Source organism: Protopterus annectens, chromosome 3.part1, assembly GCF_019279795.1.
Source record: "Protopterus annectens isolate FY-2018-M chromosome 3.part1, PAN1.0, whole genome shotgun sequence".
In the NCBI taxonomy this organism is placed as follows: Eukaryota; Metazoa; Chordata; order Ceratodontiformes; family Protopteridae; genus Protopterus; species Protopterus annectens.
This window is the reverse complement of record NC_056732.1, coordinates 950,887,486-950,907,275: the sequence shown is the minus strand read 5'-3', so window position 1 is coordinate 950,907,275 and position 19,790 is coordinate 950,887,486. Positions and strand designations below refer to the sequence as shown.

The following is a 19,790-nucleotide window of genomic DNA, read 5'->3' as shown; positions in this document are numbered from 1 at the left end:
CTGACTTTTTGGGCTGTCCTTGGTTGGATGGGGTTTAAAATTACTTTTGGACCCACCTTGCTTCATAAATCTTTATTTACCAGAATGTTGTTGCTACTGTTTATTTATTTATTTATTTATTTATTTATTTATTTATTTATTTATTTTTCTTTTTGCCAAAGTTGGATGTGGGCTAAAGAATCCCTTAGAACATTTGGAAAAGGAAATCTAAAAAATCTTAGAGAATTCCTTTATCATCTTACTTTCACCACAATTTTTGATAACTTCTGCAGCAGTTGAACCAAAAACTAAATATATATCAAAAGTTTAAATTCTCATTTTTCAGATCATCTAGGAGGTTCTGATAATGCAGCCAGGTAAACATCCTCAGAATAGTATCACTGGCCATAGCTGTAAACAGTGAGATGCGACTTGAACAATGGAAATAAAACTAAATTATTTAAAGCAGATTTCTCCTCACTAGAGAAAACTTCAGACACAATATTCCTCATACTTTTACACTTTATTTATTTATTTAAATTTGTTGACCGGGAGTGTCCGACTGGACGTAGGTCCATTTTCAGCGGAGGCCCGGGGAGAAAAGCTCCACAGTAAAATAAACAGACAGTAGTTACATTGGATTACATAGCGATTAACAATTTAACATAGCAATTACTTACAACATATTTACAGATGAAGAACACAGTACATCAGTAGACAACTAGAATCTTTATCTGTGAAGTACACAACAGACATTAACAAATGTTACAATGAGAAGTTCCTGCTGCATAATAAGTGCTAGGCTTATGAGCATCTGAGCTTGCTATAATCAAGGTAGTTAGTGGAGTGGAAAGAAAGGTAGTGGTTGGATGGGGTGGATGATATTAGAGTGGGAGTTGCAAGGGCATAGCCAGCATGTTTTTAGGTGCGCTTTTAGTAAAGTTTTGAAGTGGGTGCATGATGGTACGGAGGTAATTTTGGGTGGGAGTGAGTTCCATAATTTGGCTATGGCACAAGAGAATAGTGCTTCACCAGCAGAGTTATTGGCTTTAGTGATCTGCAAGTGATTTTTGTTGCTGGATATTAGTGGTCTGGTGGTGCGATAGGGTTGGAGTAGATTCTGGAGGGATGGGACATTTAGTGGATGGTTTACTAGTTTGTGGGCGAGTGAGAGTTGATACCACTGAAGGAGGTGAGGGAGTTCAAGCCAGCCCAGTTCAGCAAGTGAGAGACAGTGGTGACTACGGTAGGATGCCCCTGTGGCGAATTTGGCGATTTTGTTGTAGCAGGTCTCTAGCTTTAGATCACATTGCCTTAGGTTGGTATATATTCTAGAGGCATAAAGTAGGGTGGAGATAAGGTGGGAATTTGCTATTGAAATTTTTGCTGCTTTGGTGAGAAATTGCTTATTTCTGTATAACGCTCCTAGTTTTTTGTGGACTTTTTTTATGGTCATGGATATGTGAATGTCAAATTTTAGTTTATTGTCTATTTCCACTCCTAGCAATTTGGTGTGTTCAGTTGGCTATATAGTGGTGTTGTGTTTTGCTGTGATGTTAAAGTGAGAGTTGTTTTGAGTATGTTTGGTGGGTTGGAAGATGAGTAGTTTAGTTTTGTTTCGGTTGAGTATTAATTGGGCATTGGATAACCATGTTTCAACAGAGGAAAATGCTTCCTGTGTGACTTTTTGCAGTTTGGGTAGGAACTGGGCTGAGCAGATGATGGTAGAGTCATCCGCGTATTGTATGAGTGTGCCATGTTTGGTGGCAGAGGCTAGATTATTGGTGTAAACAGAGAAGAGTAGGGGTCCAAGGATGGATCCTTGGGGATCCCCTATGGAGACAGGTAGTTGGGGAGATATGTCATTCTGCCATACAATGGATTGTTGGCGGTCAGACCGGTAACTCTGAAACCAGTTGGTGACTGATTGTGAGAAGGATAGGTTATTGAGGACAGAGATAAGTTGTTTGTGTGGGACCATGTCAAATGCTTTAGATAGGTCTAGGAAAGTAGCAGAGGAGAGATAGCCATTGTTTTTATGCTGAAGGATAGTGTTAGTAAAGGAGAGTAAGGCAGTGGTGGTGCTATGGTTTGGTCGGAAAACATGCTGAGTACTGGAAAATGAGGTTGTTAGTAAGGAGGTAGTCTGAGACCTGAGAGTGTATGCATCTCTCTAGTATTTTGGAGAGTGGAGAGAATAGCTATGGGGCGGTAATTGGTTAGTTCTGCGGAGGGTCCGCCTTTGTGGAGGGGAATTATATGTGATACTTTCCACAGTGTGGGAACATAACTTTCTGACAGAGATCGGTTAATCAAGATGGATACTGTGTAGGCCAGAGCATCAGTTGCGATTTGTAGGTATTCACTTGGGAGGTTGTCTGCTGCTAATTTGATGGGTTTAAGTTTAGTTAAGAGTTTTTTTATGTTGGAGGTAGGTACAGGAGAAAAAGAGAAGGCAGTGGGGAGATTACTAGTGTAAGATGTGGGATAGAGGGGAGGGGGGGTTGTGTTGTTTAGCTAGTGATAGTATGGTTTGGGTGAAGTGTGTGTTGAATGAGGTAGCAATATTTTCTGAGGAGTGAAGGATGTTAGGAGGAGGGGTACTGACTTTACCTGGATGGAGGATGGAGTTTATGGAGGACCAGAATTGTTTGGGGCTGTGTTGTGAGGAGTCTAGGGCAGACTGGTAGTATTGGAATTTGTTCTGTTTTATTAGCTTTTTGACTCTATTGCGTAGTTCTAGGAATTTCTGTCTAGCTGAGGGGGTTTTGGTTTTGCGCCAGTGCTCCCAGGCTTTATCCCTGTTTTTCATTTCTGACTTGGTGGTTTTCTTTGCCATGGGGAGAGTTGTGCTTTGGTTCTGAAATATCTTATGAGGGAATGGTAATTAGGGATGCTGAGGAAGGTAGTATTAAAAAATTCAACTGCGGCCTGTTATATATGACTGGGGCCTCTTACTGACTAGTATCCAATCCAGGGTAGTGTGCTTGCTGGAGTTTTTATTTATCCTGGTTGGTGACTGGACTAGTTGGGTGAAGGCATGAAGGTGTACATGATGGGTTGGATTGTTGCCAGAACAGGATTGCCAGTCAATATTGAAATCACCTAAGATTATAGTTTCTTGGGGGAGATGGTGGGTAGACCAGCTGAGAAGGTTTTCTAGTGGAGGGATGTTTTGGCCAGGTGGGAAGTAGCCATCCAATTATGTTGATGGTTTTGTTTTGTTTAATTTTGAGGTTGGTATATATTATTTCTTCATTGCCTATTTGTGGAGCTGATGATTTTAAGATCTGGATGTTAAGATGCTGTTTAAATATTATAGCTACGCCACCTCCTTTTTTGTTTAGCCGGTCTACTCTTAGTATGCCGTAACCTGTAGGGAGTATTTGCTCACTGGTAATATGAGGTTTTAGCCAGGTTTCTGTCAGGATGACTGTATTTGGGGAGTACAAGTCTATGGTGGCATGGAGTTCATGGACTTTGTTGGATATACTTCTAATATTTAGGCTTAGTAGAAGGAAGTCACTTGGCTTTCTATTGGCTGTAATATGGGAGAAGTTGTGGTTTCTAGTCTGATTATGAGGATTGGGGTTGGAGATGGTAGGGCCACTTAGGGCTAGTTTTGATATGCATGAGATTATTAGTTTTCTCAGTGTTTGAATGTGTTTGTTTATAAGGGAAACTTATGATTGTGCTCTGTGGGTAATAGGTATGGTTGGAGGGTTACTATGTTAAGTTGTAGGGATGCTTTATGTTTGAGTAATATAGTTGGTAGAATATGTGGGGGGTGCATAGGGATGGATGTTCATCGTGCATACAGCTGCAGTCATAACAGATGGATTCTCCTGCCGTCAGGCGGGTCCTCGGTCGGCCGAATTCCAAAGTCTAGGTCCGGCGTCGGTTGTCGTCGCTTCTTCCCTGACGTCAGTGCGACAAGGGTATAAAGGAACCAGCCGACGCCATTTTCTTCAGTCTTTCTTGCCGCGCGGTAGCAGAAGCAGTTTGCAAGTGCCGGTCGGTCAGCCCCTGACTACCGACGACCTGTCTTTGACGGTGTCTCCTGTGCCCGAAGTCGCAGGCTCCTCGGCCCACACCCCGACTACAGATACCAAAGCCACTCTTGGCGTTGAAACTCAGAATGTGGACAGGTCCACCTCCACTCAAGGTGTCTTCAGACCTTCCTCTTCTTTCTCCATCAAGGCTTTCACAAAGTCCAAAGCAACCATGCACTCTAAGAGACCAGCTACACAGGGCCCATCTCCAGGCCCCATGCCTAAGAAACAGATGCTTAAAATGGCTGAGGATTTAATTACTCTTATCAGAGGTTCTCAGCCCCCTCCGGACAAAAGGCCTAGAGTGGAGGAAGATTCCCCCTCCTCTGATCAGGGCTCCATTATTTCAGAGCACTCTGATGATCAGGAACATTCTTACTCCCCTTTTGAAGACTCTGATGTGGAGGAGTCCATCCCTTCTGTATCCCCCCCTGAGGATTACTCATTTGGGGAAACTTTGCATACCTTAAGAGAACACTTCCACTGGGAAGGCCAGGGTTATTCAGATTCCAAGAAAAGGCTCAGGGAATTTCTCTTGCTTCCTCAGCACAGGCCTCTGGCTATACCTCCTGTCTTGGACATCCTAGATGATGTTTACTCGGAGGCCTGCCTTAACCCGGACTCTCTACCTCCAGCTCCAGTTAAGCCTGACAGGTACTACAGGGTCCCTGACTCACACCAATTTCTATACAAAAGCCATGCTGCTGACCCAGAAACCATCTCACAGGGCCCCAAGGGAGTTAAGGCCTCCATTGCTAAAAATCCATTGCCTTCCGAGAGAGGTCCAGATCCTTAGAAAGGTGGGGAAAAAAGGTATATACCTCGGCTACCTTATCCATGAGGGCCTTAAACTGTCAGTTTCATATGCTAAAATACCAACAGTTTTTGTTATCACAATTGAAAAGTAAAATGTCACAACCTGAACAACCAGACCTGAAGGAGTTGCAGGATTTGATGCATAGTGCAGAACAAGTGGGTAAGCATACCTTACAATGTGGTTTTGATGCTCTAGAGGCCTCATGTAGAGCTGCTGTTACAGGATCAGTCATACGTAGGCATGCCTGGCTCAAGGAACAAGCCTTGCCTGATCATGTCAAAGCTAAATTACTAGATGCCCCTCTTTAAAAGGATGTACTATTTGGTGCTAATGCTGAGGAGGTATTAAGGAAAATGGAGGAAAAGGCTAAATCAATGCAAACTGTGAAAGAATTTCTACAGGTTCAACCCCACGTTTTAGTAGAAATTGGCCTTCCAAAAACTGGTCCTTTCCTGCCACAGACAGACCCCAAAGAGGCAGATACAGGCACCCGAGGGGCAGAGGACAATCCCAAGGATCGTATAGAGGCAGACAATGGCAAGCTCCTACACAAAGAGGTGGTGAGGACAACTCGCAATCTTTCAGAAAGCAAACCTAATGACTTTCCCCTTTGCATGCCAACCAGGTCTCAAATGGCAGCCCCCTTAGGAGGAAAGCTGGCATTATTTCCAAAAAATTGGCATATTGTCACAAAGGACAAATCCATCCTGGACATTATAAACGGAGGCTACATATTCCATTTTCACACCCTTCCAAAAATGAGAGGCATGCCAAACCTGCCACACAATCAAAGGGCAGAGGCACAAAGGCAAATTACAGATCTCATAAACATGAAAGCTATTCAAGAGGTACCTACGCACAAACAAGGTCAAGGTTTTTATTCCAGGCTATTTCTGGTGCCAAGAAAGGGAAAAAATTGGAGACCTATTTTGGATCTATCCATCCTAAACACATTTCTACTCGTACCAAAATTCAAGATGCTCACTCTACAGCAACTTCTTCCCATGCTGGGCAAGGAGTCTTGGCTGGTAACATTGGACCTCAAGGAGCCATACCTGCATGTCCCAATCAGACAAAATTGCAGAAGGTACCTCAGATTTCTTGCAGGTTCATCCCATTATCAATTCTCTGCATTGCCCTTTGGCTTATCTACTGCTCCCAGAGTATTCACGAAATGCCTGGCATCAGTAATTGCCTACTGCAGACTTCAAGGGATACAAATATATCCCTATTTGGACGACTGCCTGATCCAAGCGGACAGCAAGCACATTCTTCTGAAACATCTGGCTTATGTAATAATGTTATTGAACTCTCTGGGATACACAGTCAACAAAAAGAAATCAAGGCTAATACCCTCTCGGAAGATAATTTTCCTGGGTGCCAATTTGGACACAAACACCCAGATGGCCTACCTCACGCCAGAGAAGCAGGGGCAACTAATTCAATACTTCAGAACACTAGCAAATTGCACCAGGCTGACTGCAAGGAAAATCCTGCAGGCTCTGGGATTCATGGCATCTTGCATCTTACTAATCCCATGTGCAAAGCTGCATATGATGAAACTACAATGGTACCTGAAAAACATATGGTCTCAACACAGCCACAGTTTGGAAACAATAATACCACTAATTCCATGTCTGCAAAAGGAATTTCTGTGGTGGGCTCAAGCATGTCAAACAAACACAGGTCTTCCATTCAGCAAGCCTCAAGCAAATCAAGTCATCACAACAGACGCCTTGGACTACGCCTGGGGGGCGCACATCACAGATCGGTGCATTCAGGGCAAATGGTCCCAAAAAGAAAAGCACTTTCACATCAATCAAAAAGAAATGCTAGCAGTAATAAATGCTATTATAGCTTTCAAGGACCTTCTACAACCAGGTCAACTATTGATAAGAACGGACAACACCACAGTTATGTGGTACATAAACAAGCAGGGAGGAACACATTCTTACCCCCTTTGCAGACTGGCCATGTCACTTTGGAACATGGCCATGGACTTACAAATGGAACTACTAGCACAGTACTTGCCAGGCAAGGAAAACACGCTGGCAGACAACCTAAGCAGGAATATGACAGATCCACATGAATGGAAGTTGCATCCAAAAGTTTTTACAGAAATAATCCAAGAATGGGGAAGGCCAGACATAGATCTCTTTGCCTCCCACAAAAATCATCAATTGACAAAATTCTGCTTAAGGATCTTCCATCCAAAGGCCTGGAGAGTGGACGCTCTCTCTTTCAGTTGGACATCAATGACAGTTTATGCCTTCCCACCTCTTCCTCTGCTGCCCAAAGTTCTATTGAAGACCAGAGCAGACAGACCCAAGATGATCCTCATTGCTCCGGACTGGCCAAGGCAACACTGGTACCCACTCCTGAGGAGTCTGACGCATTCCCCACCATGGACCCTGCTTCTAATGCCTCTGCTTCTGACTCAGCACAGCTTCAAAACTCTTCACAGTCAGCTAAAAACACTCAATCTAGCCGCATGGAAGATTCCTTAGCATCACAGCAGGCCCTACTCTCCAAGGAGGTGCAAGATGTCATTTTGGAGGCCAGAAGGCCATCAACTAGAAAGGCTTACTTCGCAAAATGGAAACGTTTTTGTGTCTGGAATCAGAAAAAGGGCCAGGACCCTGGAAAACTGAATTTACCTCAAATACTACAATATTTGGCTGAAATTCTAAGCAGTGGACTTTTTCTCCTCCATCAAAATCCATGTCTCAGCCATTTCTGCAGAATACAACACTGATACACCTTTATTCTCTCACCCTCTCTTAAGACAGTTCCTCAGAGGGGCTAAGAATTTAAGACCTCCAAGGAAACAACCAATACCTGCTTGGGATCTTAATTTCATTCTGGAAAAACTGACCTTGCCTCCCTTTGAGCCAGCTGCCTCATCAGGTTTGCAATATTTGTCCTGGAAAACAGCTTTCCTTCTGGCTATCACCTCAGCTCATAGAGTTTCAGAACTACAGGCTGCCATGGCTGTCCAGCCTTTTATCATCTTCCATCAGGACAGAGTTTCCTTACGAACCAACCCGTCCTTTATGCCTAAAGTGGTATCCAGGGTAGCTTTAAATCAGGCCATACATTTACCTACTTTTTATCCTAATCCTCAAAACAAAGGGGAGAGATTACTACATTCCTTGGACATCCACAGACAACTGCGTTATTATTTGGACAGAACAAAGCCTTTCAGAAAATCAGAACAGCTCTTTGTGGCCTATGCGGTAGGAGCTCAAGGAAAGCCAATTTCCAAACAGACAATCTCAAAATGGATAGCCCACTGCATACGCTTTTGCTATTCCTTTCATGGCAAAACTGTACCTACAGGCATTAGAACTCATTCCACCAGGGCCACAGCCACCTCTGCAGCCTTCCTCAGAGGAGTTCCTACCAAGAATATTTTGGAAGCAGCCACTTGGAGTTTTGTGCATACCTTCTTCAAGCACTACAACCTACCATTATACTCCAAATCTAGAGCAGGCTTTGCCACTGCAGTCTTGCAGGGCATTTTGGCTCCTCCTAGTTCCACCTAGTGCCTACCACCCCTTTCTTAGCTTTGGAATTCTACCCATCTGTTATGACTGCAGCTGTATGCACGATGAACATAGTACAGTTTTGTACCTACCATAAATGTAGATGTTTGAATGCTAATACAGCTGCAGTCCAGGTTTCCCTCCCTCCTTCCCCTCTTGGGACAGGCCTATAGGCTAACACATCCTCATACAACCTGATTGGGGTATTCATTTATGATGTATTTGCTTGCAACTACTGTATTTTGATTATATTGCACTGCATTATTACACAAATTTATGTATTGCCTTCCTTCTGGGGGCACCTGACATCTGGGGCAAGAAAAACTGAAGAAAATGGCGTCGGCTGGTTCCTTTATACCCCTGTCGCACTGACGTCAGGGAAGAAGCGACAACAACCGACGCCGGACCTAGACTTTGGAATTCGGCCGACCGAGGACCCGCCTGACGGCAGGAGAACCCATCTGTTATGACTGTAGCTGTATTAGCACTCGAACATCTACATTTATGGTAGGTACAAAACTGTACTTTCCTTAGCTTACAATTAGTCAGGATAAACTTTAACATATGAACCTGATAATTCAAAATTCTGAAAATCAAATTTGCAGAAGCATACCCTTTTTCTCATGCTTCTCAATAATTGTCCAATCCTTGTCAGAGAGAGCAGGATTGGAATTAACCAGATGTTTAGCAGCAGAAGGGATAGCTAAAGCTATAGCTGCTGGGTCAGGTTTGAGAGAAGTATATAAAACCTTAAAAAAAAAGTTGAGGAAATGTATATATTCAATCTGCATTTTCATTGCAGCTGGCTGACTATCAAGAAAATTGCAGGCAGTGACGCACACATTCTTCAGAGCTGACAGAACTAGGGGATTGAGTGAACATTCTGGAAAATGTTTCTGAAACAGCTCATAGTATTTTCTGAGTGACTGAGAAACCTCATTGTTCTGCCACTGAAAACACTGGCACATTCTGAAAATAGTCTCAGAGAAAGGGAAAAAAAGCGCAGGGAGAATCAGAAACTGAGATCTCCCCTAAATCTGAATCAGAAACCGAGATCTCCCCTAAATCTGAATCAGAAACCTTAGGAGAAAACCCTGTATCTGTCCCTTCACCTTTCTGTCCAGATTGAATATCTTGAACCTCTTGGTATCTTTCTTTCTTTTACTAGAAGCCACTTTATAAGAAGGATCAATAGCCTGAATTAAATCCTGAGCCATTCTCTTTAGACTACTCCTGTGTAAGGAAATTTGAGGAGGAGTAGACACATGTTTAGTTTTCTGTTTCTTTTTGACAGGAAACATGGGGCCAACAACATTATTACTGGCAGCAGCAGCTTCCCCTGAAATATGAACAACATTCTGAGAAAATAGGCAAACCTTCCCTATTCCCATTACCAGGACTAACTAGAATGGCTTTGCCTTTCCCCCTGAGGGGAGCCCAGCAGCTGCAGAGGATGTGGTTAATCTCTGGTCGATAGTGGCTGTAGGTACTGTAGGAGCGTCTTCCTGTCTTTTTCGCTCTGGAGTAGCGTGTTGTGGATGGTTTTGCCGAATAGCGTAGAACTGTCAAAAGGAGCGTTCGCAAAGGACGCCTTGAAGGGTTCCGCAAAGTCGCAAAGATGGAGCCAGGGGTGGCGCCGCAAGGCGACCCCTGCTCCACTGGCTCTAGCCGCCCCCTCTGTGGCATGGGAGAGAAGCCGCACAGAAGTGTTAGATAGCGACTTTAGAGTGGCCATGTCAGCCGAGAAAGTTTGTTTTTCCTCTGCCGCCATGGACTCTGGGGGAGACCCAGCGTACTCTTATCAGATCCCGCTGAAGCCTAATGACGTGTGACAGATAATTCAGCGCCCTTATGGAAAAGGTGGCTGAAACAAACATCCGCTTTCCAATGCGGTCCATCGTCCAAGACTCCTTATCAGGAGGATGGACCGAGGAACTTTCTTGTGCCATTTCCTTCTTGGTGGCGGCCGCCACCACCATGGCATCTACCGGGGAACCTTTATTCCACGCCGGCTTGTCTGAGGGGGGACTAAGGATTATATCTGGTCTCCTAGGGATTGGCTCCACAGTGTCCGACTCCTTCCAAGCCCTGGTAGTAATCAGGTCTACCAGGAGGTCGGCCGGGGGGGACACCCAAGAGGTAGATGGGCCTGCGTCAAACGCCTCCAGAAACACAGACTCATCTGAGGAAGGTTTTTGGGCTGATCACCCCCCTCTAATGCGCAGCATCTCCATAATGTCTCCAAAGGAGACGTCCTCGGGGGGGTGACCTGGGGGAACCTTTCCCTTCCTCTAAGTCCGTGCCCTCTGTGAGGGACTCGGGGGAGTCCAAGTGCCTCCTCTTGCACTTTCGTTTGTGAGGGACCTCCTCGGCGGGACTGTCCGAGGAGGGCTCACCAATGAGGTTATGTTCCTCTATGGGAACTAACTGGGGTGCAGACGCAGGCTGTCCCTGGGGCTGGATGATGGAAGACAGGCCCATATTCGAGGGAATGAAGGGTGGATCCGTAGCACGGACCGGGGACTTCGAACTCCTCAACAGCACCCTCTCCACCACGTCGAAAGCCGAAAGTGAACCACTCTCCCCAGGCGGCTCCGAGAGTAGTCCCCTCGGCTCCGACGTGAAAACTGGCGCCGGAGCCCACATAATCGGACCCGAAAGTGAAGTGTGCTCCGACAGCAATGGAGCTGAAGACACACTCACCCCTGCGGAATCCAAAGCTTGGGTCCGAAAGATGACCCGATAAACTCGAGGGTAAGGCCGGCGTCGAAGTAGCAACTAATATCAGCGACGACTCCCTGGCTCCGAGACAACTCGGATCCGACAGCTCCAAAACCAGATAGTGGATCAGAGAAGGAGCTATGGGTGCAAAGAAAGGGGCCGAGCTCCCACCCCCCCCGGAGGGGTGGGGAGGCAGGAGCACTCCCATCTGCATCTGGGCCTGCAGGAATCGACGCATCATCCGGTCCATATCTGCGTTGGAAAGACTCCTGGTAGACCTAGAAGAAGTCGCTGAGGCAGGCCGGGAAGGCCGCCTAGACGACCTCGAAGTTGACCGGGACTCCTCCTCCGGCTCCGGAGAGAAGCGTGGGGAATGGAGCCGTGAGGGGGAAGACCTGGAAACCCTCATGGGGAAACAAATCAGCTTAGCTGGCAGGGCCGAAGGGGCTGATTTGGCCCGCCGCTTGTGACTCTTGTGCCTATCTCTCTCTTTTTCCCTCTCTCTATGCCTCTTCTCTTTCTTAGAAGAGTCCCCCTCTCCCTGGGAAACAGCGGGAGGTTGAGTCCCAGCCAGGGAAGGAGGAGCTGAAGGCTGGACAGTCGCAGCCGCGAGTGGCACCACTGAGGGAGAGGAGGAAGAAGAATCCGCGGGCAAGAGTCCCGCCAGGATTAGCTTGTTCCTCCTGTCCCTCAGAGCCCGGGGGTTAAAGGCCGTGCAAATCTAGCAGCCCGATGTTAAGTGGGCTACCCCCAGGAAGAGAACGAACTGAGTGTGGCCATCTGCTGGGGACAGCTTATGACCACACTCAGCGCATTTTGAAAAAATGGCCTTAGGGCCCTCGGCTATAACTCTCAAGCACACACCCTAACACACACAGTAAGGGGAAGGGAAAACACTAATTTACCACTAAAAGGAACCAAAAAGGATTTAACTTAACTAAGGGTCTACAACACACACACACACACACACACACACACACACACACACACACACACACACACACACACACACACACACACACACACAAAAAGTGCTATAATTTTAGCAAATAATCTACCATATTCCTCTCACCTAGTATGCCAAGAGCTCGTCCCTTATGCTTCAAGAAGCCGCGGCAAACGAGATCTGAGGACTGGAGGGAGGTAGCAGGGTATTATGGGTAAGGGGGAGGAGCTGAGAGCTCGGATCTTTAGCTTGGAAAGCTGCCGGCTCAGATCCAGGACGGATCCGATACCCACAGGTTGCTGATCAAATGAAGTTAACTACTTCAGATCCACTGTTATCTGGGCCAAAAGGGAGTTACCAACATTAACTTTGGAAGATCTTTTGGCTCTTTAAAAGAACTCTGGTTATCAGAGAAAAGGGAGTGCATAAAGGAACATTCCTGCCCATGGGAAACAGAAGATAACCGCCTTCCAGGCCTTTCTGCATGGAGTCCTAGAGCAGAATTTCTTCAATTGTCTGTTGCGAATGAAAGCAAACTAATCTATTTGGGGAGTTCATCACAAGTGGATAACTTCCTGGAAGACCCCTATGTGTAATATTCATTTTTGTGGGTCTGTTTTGGTTCTGCTTAGATAAGGCTGCTGATGTGCTCTGCTCTGAAAGAATTTAAGTGTCCTGGAAGGATAAGTTGCACTGTAGTGCACGTTCCCAGGCTATCATGGCTAGTCTGCATAGGGGGTTTAACCTGGCTGCTCCGTGTTTATGCACCACATGGCAGTGGTGGTGTCTGTGATTACCAAAAGAGGTCCTAGAGTCCACAAATAGTTCAGGGATTTGAAGACATTTATCAGTGCCATCACTTCTTTGATGTTAGTGTGTTTCCTTTTGAAGTGATGTTCTCAAATTCTTATAATGGACTCCTTTGGATACAGCCCCCTAGGCAAAGTCTGAGGCATTCATGGTTACAGACTGAGAAGGGGCTGAGGGGGGAATGAAAGACCTGGATTTAGGCTCAACTGGTCTATCCACCAGTAAAGTTCTTTTCTGACAAAATTCATTACATGAAGCTGAGATCTCCTTATACTACCATTTAAACATGTCCTTCATCTTTCTAATAGTATCAGAGAACAACAATTCCTCCACAGCAGAATGTGAAGAAATATTTTCTTCACATTCTGATTCCCAGTTTTCAGGTGCCCTGTCTAAACCAACCTCCTCTATATCAGAGTCTCTCAATCTGAAGGAGTTCTCTTTCTTTTTGAAGGAGACTGGGTTGAAGAAACAGTCTGAAAAGATTGAAAGGCTTTGAATACACCCTTCCCAAAAGAGAACCACTCCTCTTTTGTTTCCTTGGATATAGCATAAGAGGGAATGGAAAGGTGTTTCAATTTATGAAACTTTTTCCTTAAAACACTCAGAAGAAAGTGACTGCTCATGCATCTGGTTCTCTACTCGATTGTTAGGCTCCTCTTCCCCTTCCAAATCGATTAAGTGCAGAAGTTCATCACATTGATCCCTGCTGCAGTAGCCTTAGCTCTACGGATACAAGAGCCGGCCAGCTTCTAGAGCTTCAGGGTAGCTTCCACATGGCCAAACTATCATTCATCTCAAGCTGATGCGACAAAAAAGACATGTTTGGACATGAACCCCTTCAGAGCTTTCTTGTCACTGCAGAATATGGTCCTCTGAGGTTTTCAAGACTCAACTATCAGCTTGTACTCTTCGTTTGGTGAGCAGAGAAGTTCCCTTTGGGGAAAAAAGACTTCAACTTTATTGAAATTGCCACTTCATTGTACTTTCCTGATTAGGAAAGTTATTCTTAATCAACAAGAGTATGTTCTAATAGGCTGACATGAAACAGGAGAGCTCTTTTTTCTTTCCATTTTAAAAGTTTATTTAAAGTAACTGAAACCATTTTTTTTTCCTTTGGAGAAATTGTGTTTATTTTACTTTTTGAGGCTGGCAAAGCAAAGTGTTTTTACTGTTCATTTGTTTGAAAAAGGTGACTTTTAAAGATTTTAGATTTTTACCAGCTTTTGTTGCTTTGTTTTCCTGGGGAAAGAGGCACCATTTTTGGCTTGACCATGGCACAAACTACTGGTCCCACCCACGGTCAGTCTTTCTTCCAGCCACAAAAATAAAAAGTTAAGCAAGCAGCCTTTGCCACCACAGCAGGCTAGTGACACTGTTATGGCCATAGCTTGTTCCTTAAACCATTCATCTTTTACCCTGGTTCCCTCTGGTACAGTACCTGCAGCCACTATCGACCAGAGATTAACCACATCCTCTGCAGCTGCTGGGCTCCCCTCAGGGGGAAAGGCAAAGCCATTCTAGTTAGTCCTGGTAATGGGAATAGGGAAGGTTTGCCTATTTTCTCAGAATGTTGTTCATATTTCAGGGGAAGCTGCTGCTGCCATTAATAATGTTGTTGGCCCCATGTTTCCTGTCAAAAAGAAACAGAAAACTAAACATGTGTCTACTCCTCCTCAAATTTCCTTACACAGGAGTAGTCTAAAGGGAATGGCTCAGGATTTAATTCAGGCTATTGATCCTTCTTATAAAGTGGCTTCTAGTAAAAGAAAGAAAGATACTAAGAGGTTCAAGATATTCAATCTGGACAGAAAGGTGAAGGGACAGATACAGGGTTTTCTCCTAAGGTTTCTGATTCAGATTTAGGGGAGATCTCGGTTTCTGATTCAGATTTAGGGGAGATCTCAGTTTCTGATTCTCCCTGCGCTTTTTTTCCCTTTCTCTGAGACTATTTTCAGAATGTGCCAGTGTTTTCAGTGGCAGAACAATGAGGTTTCTCAGTCACTCAGAAAATACTATGAGCTGTTTCAGAAACATTTTCCAGAATGTTCACTCATTCCCCTAGTTCTGTCAGCTCTGAAGAATGTGTGCGTCACTGCCTGCAATTTTCTTGATAGTCAGCCAGCTGCAATGAAAATGCAGATTGAATATATACATTTCCTCAACTTTTTTTTTAAGGTTTTATATACTTCTCTCAAACCTGACCCAGCAGCTATAGCTTTAGCTATCCCTTCTGCTGCTAAACATCTGGTTAATTCCAATCCTGCTCTCTCTGACAAGGATTGGACAATTATTGAGAAGCATGATGTCTATAAACTGCAGATATACTACATTGATAAAAGAAAGGATTTAACAAATTCCAGTCAGTTGTTTATTGTCTATGAATTTAAGAAAAAGGAACAAACAGTATCAATGTAAACTATTTCCAAATGTTTATCCTATGCTGCCCAGTCTTGTTGTTATTATGGAAATGGCCTTCCTGTGAACGTCAAAGTCCTTTCTACCTGGGCTATAAAATTAAGAATGGGAAGTTTGCCCTCCTGCCTCATCCAACCACAACTTCTGTCTAATTGGTCTAAAGCTCTCTGATGGCCTTACCACTGCTGTTAAAAATGGTCCTTCTTCATCAGTATTTAGAGCCAAATTCATCCTTCTCCTTAAATATCTAATTGTATGTACTTTTCCTGTCCTTGAAATTGATTTTTATTAGTTAAGTGTTATTACTGAAGTTGTTAAATAGTGCTTCTGGACAGTGCAAGCACTACTAACTCTGAGCTGCTGTAAAACTTGATGTACACTTTGTTTAATGCTGGACCTTCTGTTAAATCTGAACCAAATTAAGACTGGGAGCAGTGACTAATCTTGTAGTTTTCAGAAAAAAAGTCTTTACTCATTAAAGTTCTAACAAAAGTAGTTTATTGTATAGTAACAGCATACAGTGGAGGTAGGTAATAGTAATCCAACAAGATCCAAACAAGTTGTATATTACTGAAACTGTCTGAAATAACACTGCCGACTACAAACTGCATACCCAGACTTCTGCAATTCTAAAGAATTAATTCTTCTTTTCCTCTGTAATAGGAGAATTAAGACAAACTGCACAGTTTTAGTAGTTTTTGAATTTTTGAATGGATGTCTGAATATTTGAACTGCTGGACATTTAGACTGACTTCTGAACTCAAACTTCTAAGTATCTGAACTTATTCTGTCTTGAAAATGTATCTGATAATACTAAAACCTTGTAAATTTCCTACAAGTTTTACATGCCTCCTTAACCTTTGTTCCCAACCCTTGTACCATCTATGTAAGATAGTATTGTAGGTGGCTGTCTTCGATCTGTTTTTGTAACAAAATGTTCTGCACATTTGTTAGCATGTCTCATCTTTATCAGTGCTTTGGCCTGAAGGTTATTTCACTGAGCTCATTTGTAGCCTCCACTGAAATATTCCTTTCTGTTGAAACTGCACTTACTGAAACTGCATGTCAAACGTGAAATAAAAATGATGATATAAGCTTGCTTTAATATGGCTGCATTTCTAGGCCTATGCAAAAAGAATACTGTATTTATGTAGGACTTATTTTGACAATACTATATTTGAGTCCTTATCTTATACCTTCCACTCCTAGCATATTATGTTTTTGACCACACTGGTTGTTTTAGTTGTATTTAACCAAATTTTTATTTTAATTGTTTACTTCTGAATTGTAGTTGTACTGCTCCGGATGTATTTTAGATGCTATTTCTTGAAACATATTACTAAGTATGTTTCAAATGGACTCCACTTGTCAAGCAAATTGTCACAGTTTGTATGTCTATTTTTAGCATATAAAAGTAAATCTGTATGTATTTTGTGTTCATGTCCGTGCAGCTTTACTGAGGGTTAGTATGATGTATAATATGAAAAGCTATGTTTTTACTTGTTTCAGAGTAAGGTCAACAGCACTGAAACACTTAATGTGGCATTTGATAAATGAAAATGAAGCTAATGTCAAGCGCCCCCTTCTGGAAGGAAATAATTTGTCTGCAGCAGCTAATATGTACATAATAGACAAACGCATGGACTTGAAACTAGATGATGCTGGAAGATCTCTGTTCAAGGTAACAAGACATTGATTCTTATTAAAGACTGCTAAAACATATATGTTAAGATAAGTGCCACATCTGGAATGACGTGAAAAGAGTTTGCAAGGTGTTAATATGATGAGACCTGGTAAATGGTCATTTATTTTATTCATCTATAAAGATCTGTTTCCACTATGTGCTGCAATTTTTTTTTATTAAAAGGGTATGAGGGTAATGTTTCTAACAACATGGCTGTTTCTACTGATGTTATTTTACAGATGTGCTTCAGTAACCTCCCTCAAAAGTGACGAGTAAATATATAAAGTCTTCTGCATGTCTTGTCCAGCTCTCTCTGATCTCCATATAATTCCTGCCTTGCAAGGACTGTATCAGCTGTTTTATAGTAGATCATTATATCTGTGTTGTGTGATTCCTGGCACTTCAGAAACGTAATGTTTGTTAGGCACCTGCATAAAGGAATTGCACAGGTAAACCAGGACTTAGCCGTTTTTGCATTTGCTTAATTTTTTAAAATGATACAGTTTGGTACTTCACTTGCTAATTCTTCAAATGACCAAGTCTGTTGGTGTTTTATTTACTGATTTTGTAGTAGTAAATCTACTTACTACAACTTTAATTGGGTGAATAAACTGTATTTCATACGGTCATTGTAAGCCATAACCAGAACCATTGTCAGTTGTATGAAAACAAGCTGGAATTGAATTATAATTTGCATATACTTATCAATCCTCCAGATCAGTATCGGTCTCTCAAACCACAGAACAGAGCTAATTTCTTTTCCACTAGCTCTGTTCTGTTTTAAACACCTTTATTAAATTATTACTAAAGACATAGCCACACTTACATTAATAGAAACAAAAACAAACCATATTAACAATTTCATAATCATGTATATATCACTCATTTGGCTTTACCATCAGCTGTTTTCAAGTGGCATAATAGCCTGAGATACACGTGCACACACGTACATGTATACACACACACACACACACACACACACACACACACACACACACACACCCACACCCACACCATATGTTTTCTGTCTTTTTAATAATTATTCTTAAACCACACTCCTCCGAAACATTATTTATTTATTTTATTTATCATTTGTTTACCGGGAAAGTCCAACTTGGAACAAAGCCAATTTTCAGGGGTGGCCCAGGGAGATATGCTCCTGAATGCATGTCTTTGTAACATGAGAGGAAACCGGAGCACCCACAGGAAACCCACACGAACGCAGGGAGGACATGCAGACTCTGCATATATTGCCACAAATTCCATTTATTCTATGGAATTTGCTCTTTCCCATTTCTAAAGTTCCCACCTGTAGTTCTTTTATCTATTTTACATTATTCAGTACTTAAATTACAATTGATTTCTATTTTGATTTCCATTTTCTAGTAATTGCTTTTTGGCATCCAATAGTATTAAACTTAGTAAAGCCTTACGTTGTCTAGGCAATTCAGATCATGTGTGTCAGCTCAAAAGAATCATTTCCTTTGTTACAGCCATTTGTTTTCTCAATGTTTCTGACAGAGAACTATTGGGAATTCTTTAAATCTACCAACTCATTAACGTACCCCAAAAAGCATGTTCACAGTTACCTCTCTCTCTTTTACATTGCAGCTCCAGCATTTGCCACCTATCTGAGGAAAATTATCTGTAGTCTGCTTGGGGGTATAAAAATATCTTTTGCAAATATTTCTCAGCAAAAATCCTAAACTTTCTGGACTTTGTCACATACTTGGGAACCATACAGATGTCTTTCCTTTGTTCTTTTGTAAATTGCCTTTCCAGTCTTTTCCCAATCTTTTTTATTAACCACCTCTGATCATTTCTTATACTTATCATGCAATATTTTATATACCCTACTAGGGATGGCACAGTGGTGCAATGGATAGTATTTTCACTATATAGCAATAAGTTCCCTGGTTCATTTCTGGTCTGGGGTGCTTTCTGTGTGGGATCTGCATGTCCTCCCTGTGTTCACATGGGTTTCCACCGGGTGCTCTGATTTCCTCCCACATTCCAAAGAAATGCAGTAGGTAGATTAGTGTGTGGTGTGAAACTGTGGCGGGGCTAGCCACCCATTGGTGTGAATCTTGGCTCTAGATGGTTGTCACTGTTGAAGTCGCACCCCAATCCCATGTGCAAAAGTGGGGGGAAAGTGGTTGTGGATGGATAGATTGATTTTATATGCCCTACTAATTATACTTTTTTTCGCTGCATCATCTGTTTTGAACTGGACTAAAAACTCTACCAGAGCTGGTCTTTCCATTAGCATGCCTCTATCCATTTCTCTTTGCCTTTGTTCTCATACCAGTTCCTGGATGGGAAGGCAGTTTCTAACCTGCAGTCCGGACTTCTGCTTGGCCTCATCCCACAATATTACCTTTCTGTAGTTATTTGTTCTTAATACCTTTGTTCCTTTGCCAGTTTTCTGTAATAAATTCCAGCCCACTCTTGCCTGTTTTATATGTCCTACATGCAGTCATCCCTGTTGACAAACTCTCTTTTCTCCATTGCGATGTTGGCTTAGTTCTTAGAAAATGTTTTTTTTTTAATTTTATGAATATTGTAATCTGTATGGTTGCTATTATTCTCCTTAAGGATCTGAATCCCAAATCCTATTCTCTCCTTGTTTCTTTACCCCATCCCTGTTTACATCACCATCCATTTCCACTTTAATTTATAACATTCTGCTTGCATTATATATGTAAGCCATAACTGTATTCATTCAAATTGGATCAGAAGAGTGTTGGTCTGCATTTACCAAAACGCTTAATACTTTGTACGAAATCAAACTGAAACCCCCAGCACACCTGCACATGAA

At 42.8% G+C, this 19,790-nt stretch overlaps 1 protein-coding gene across 1 annotated transcript in view; it reads left to right on the top strand.

The window, feature by feature from the left end:
• RTTN (rotatin) overlaps window positions 1–19,790 on the top strand; it is a 3,641,098-nt gene that overhangs the window by 1,094,297 nt on the left and 2,527,011 nt on the right. Inside the window, exon 21 of the mRNA XM_044067142.1 lies at window positions 16,798–16,969. Coding sequence (XP_043923077.1) covers window positions 16,798–16,969 — 172 coding nt within the window. The remainder of the gene's footprint in view (window positions 1–16,797; window positions 16,970–19,790) is intronic.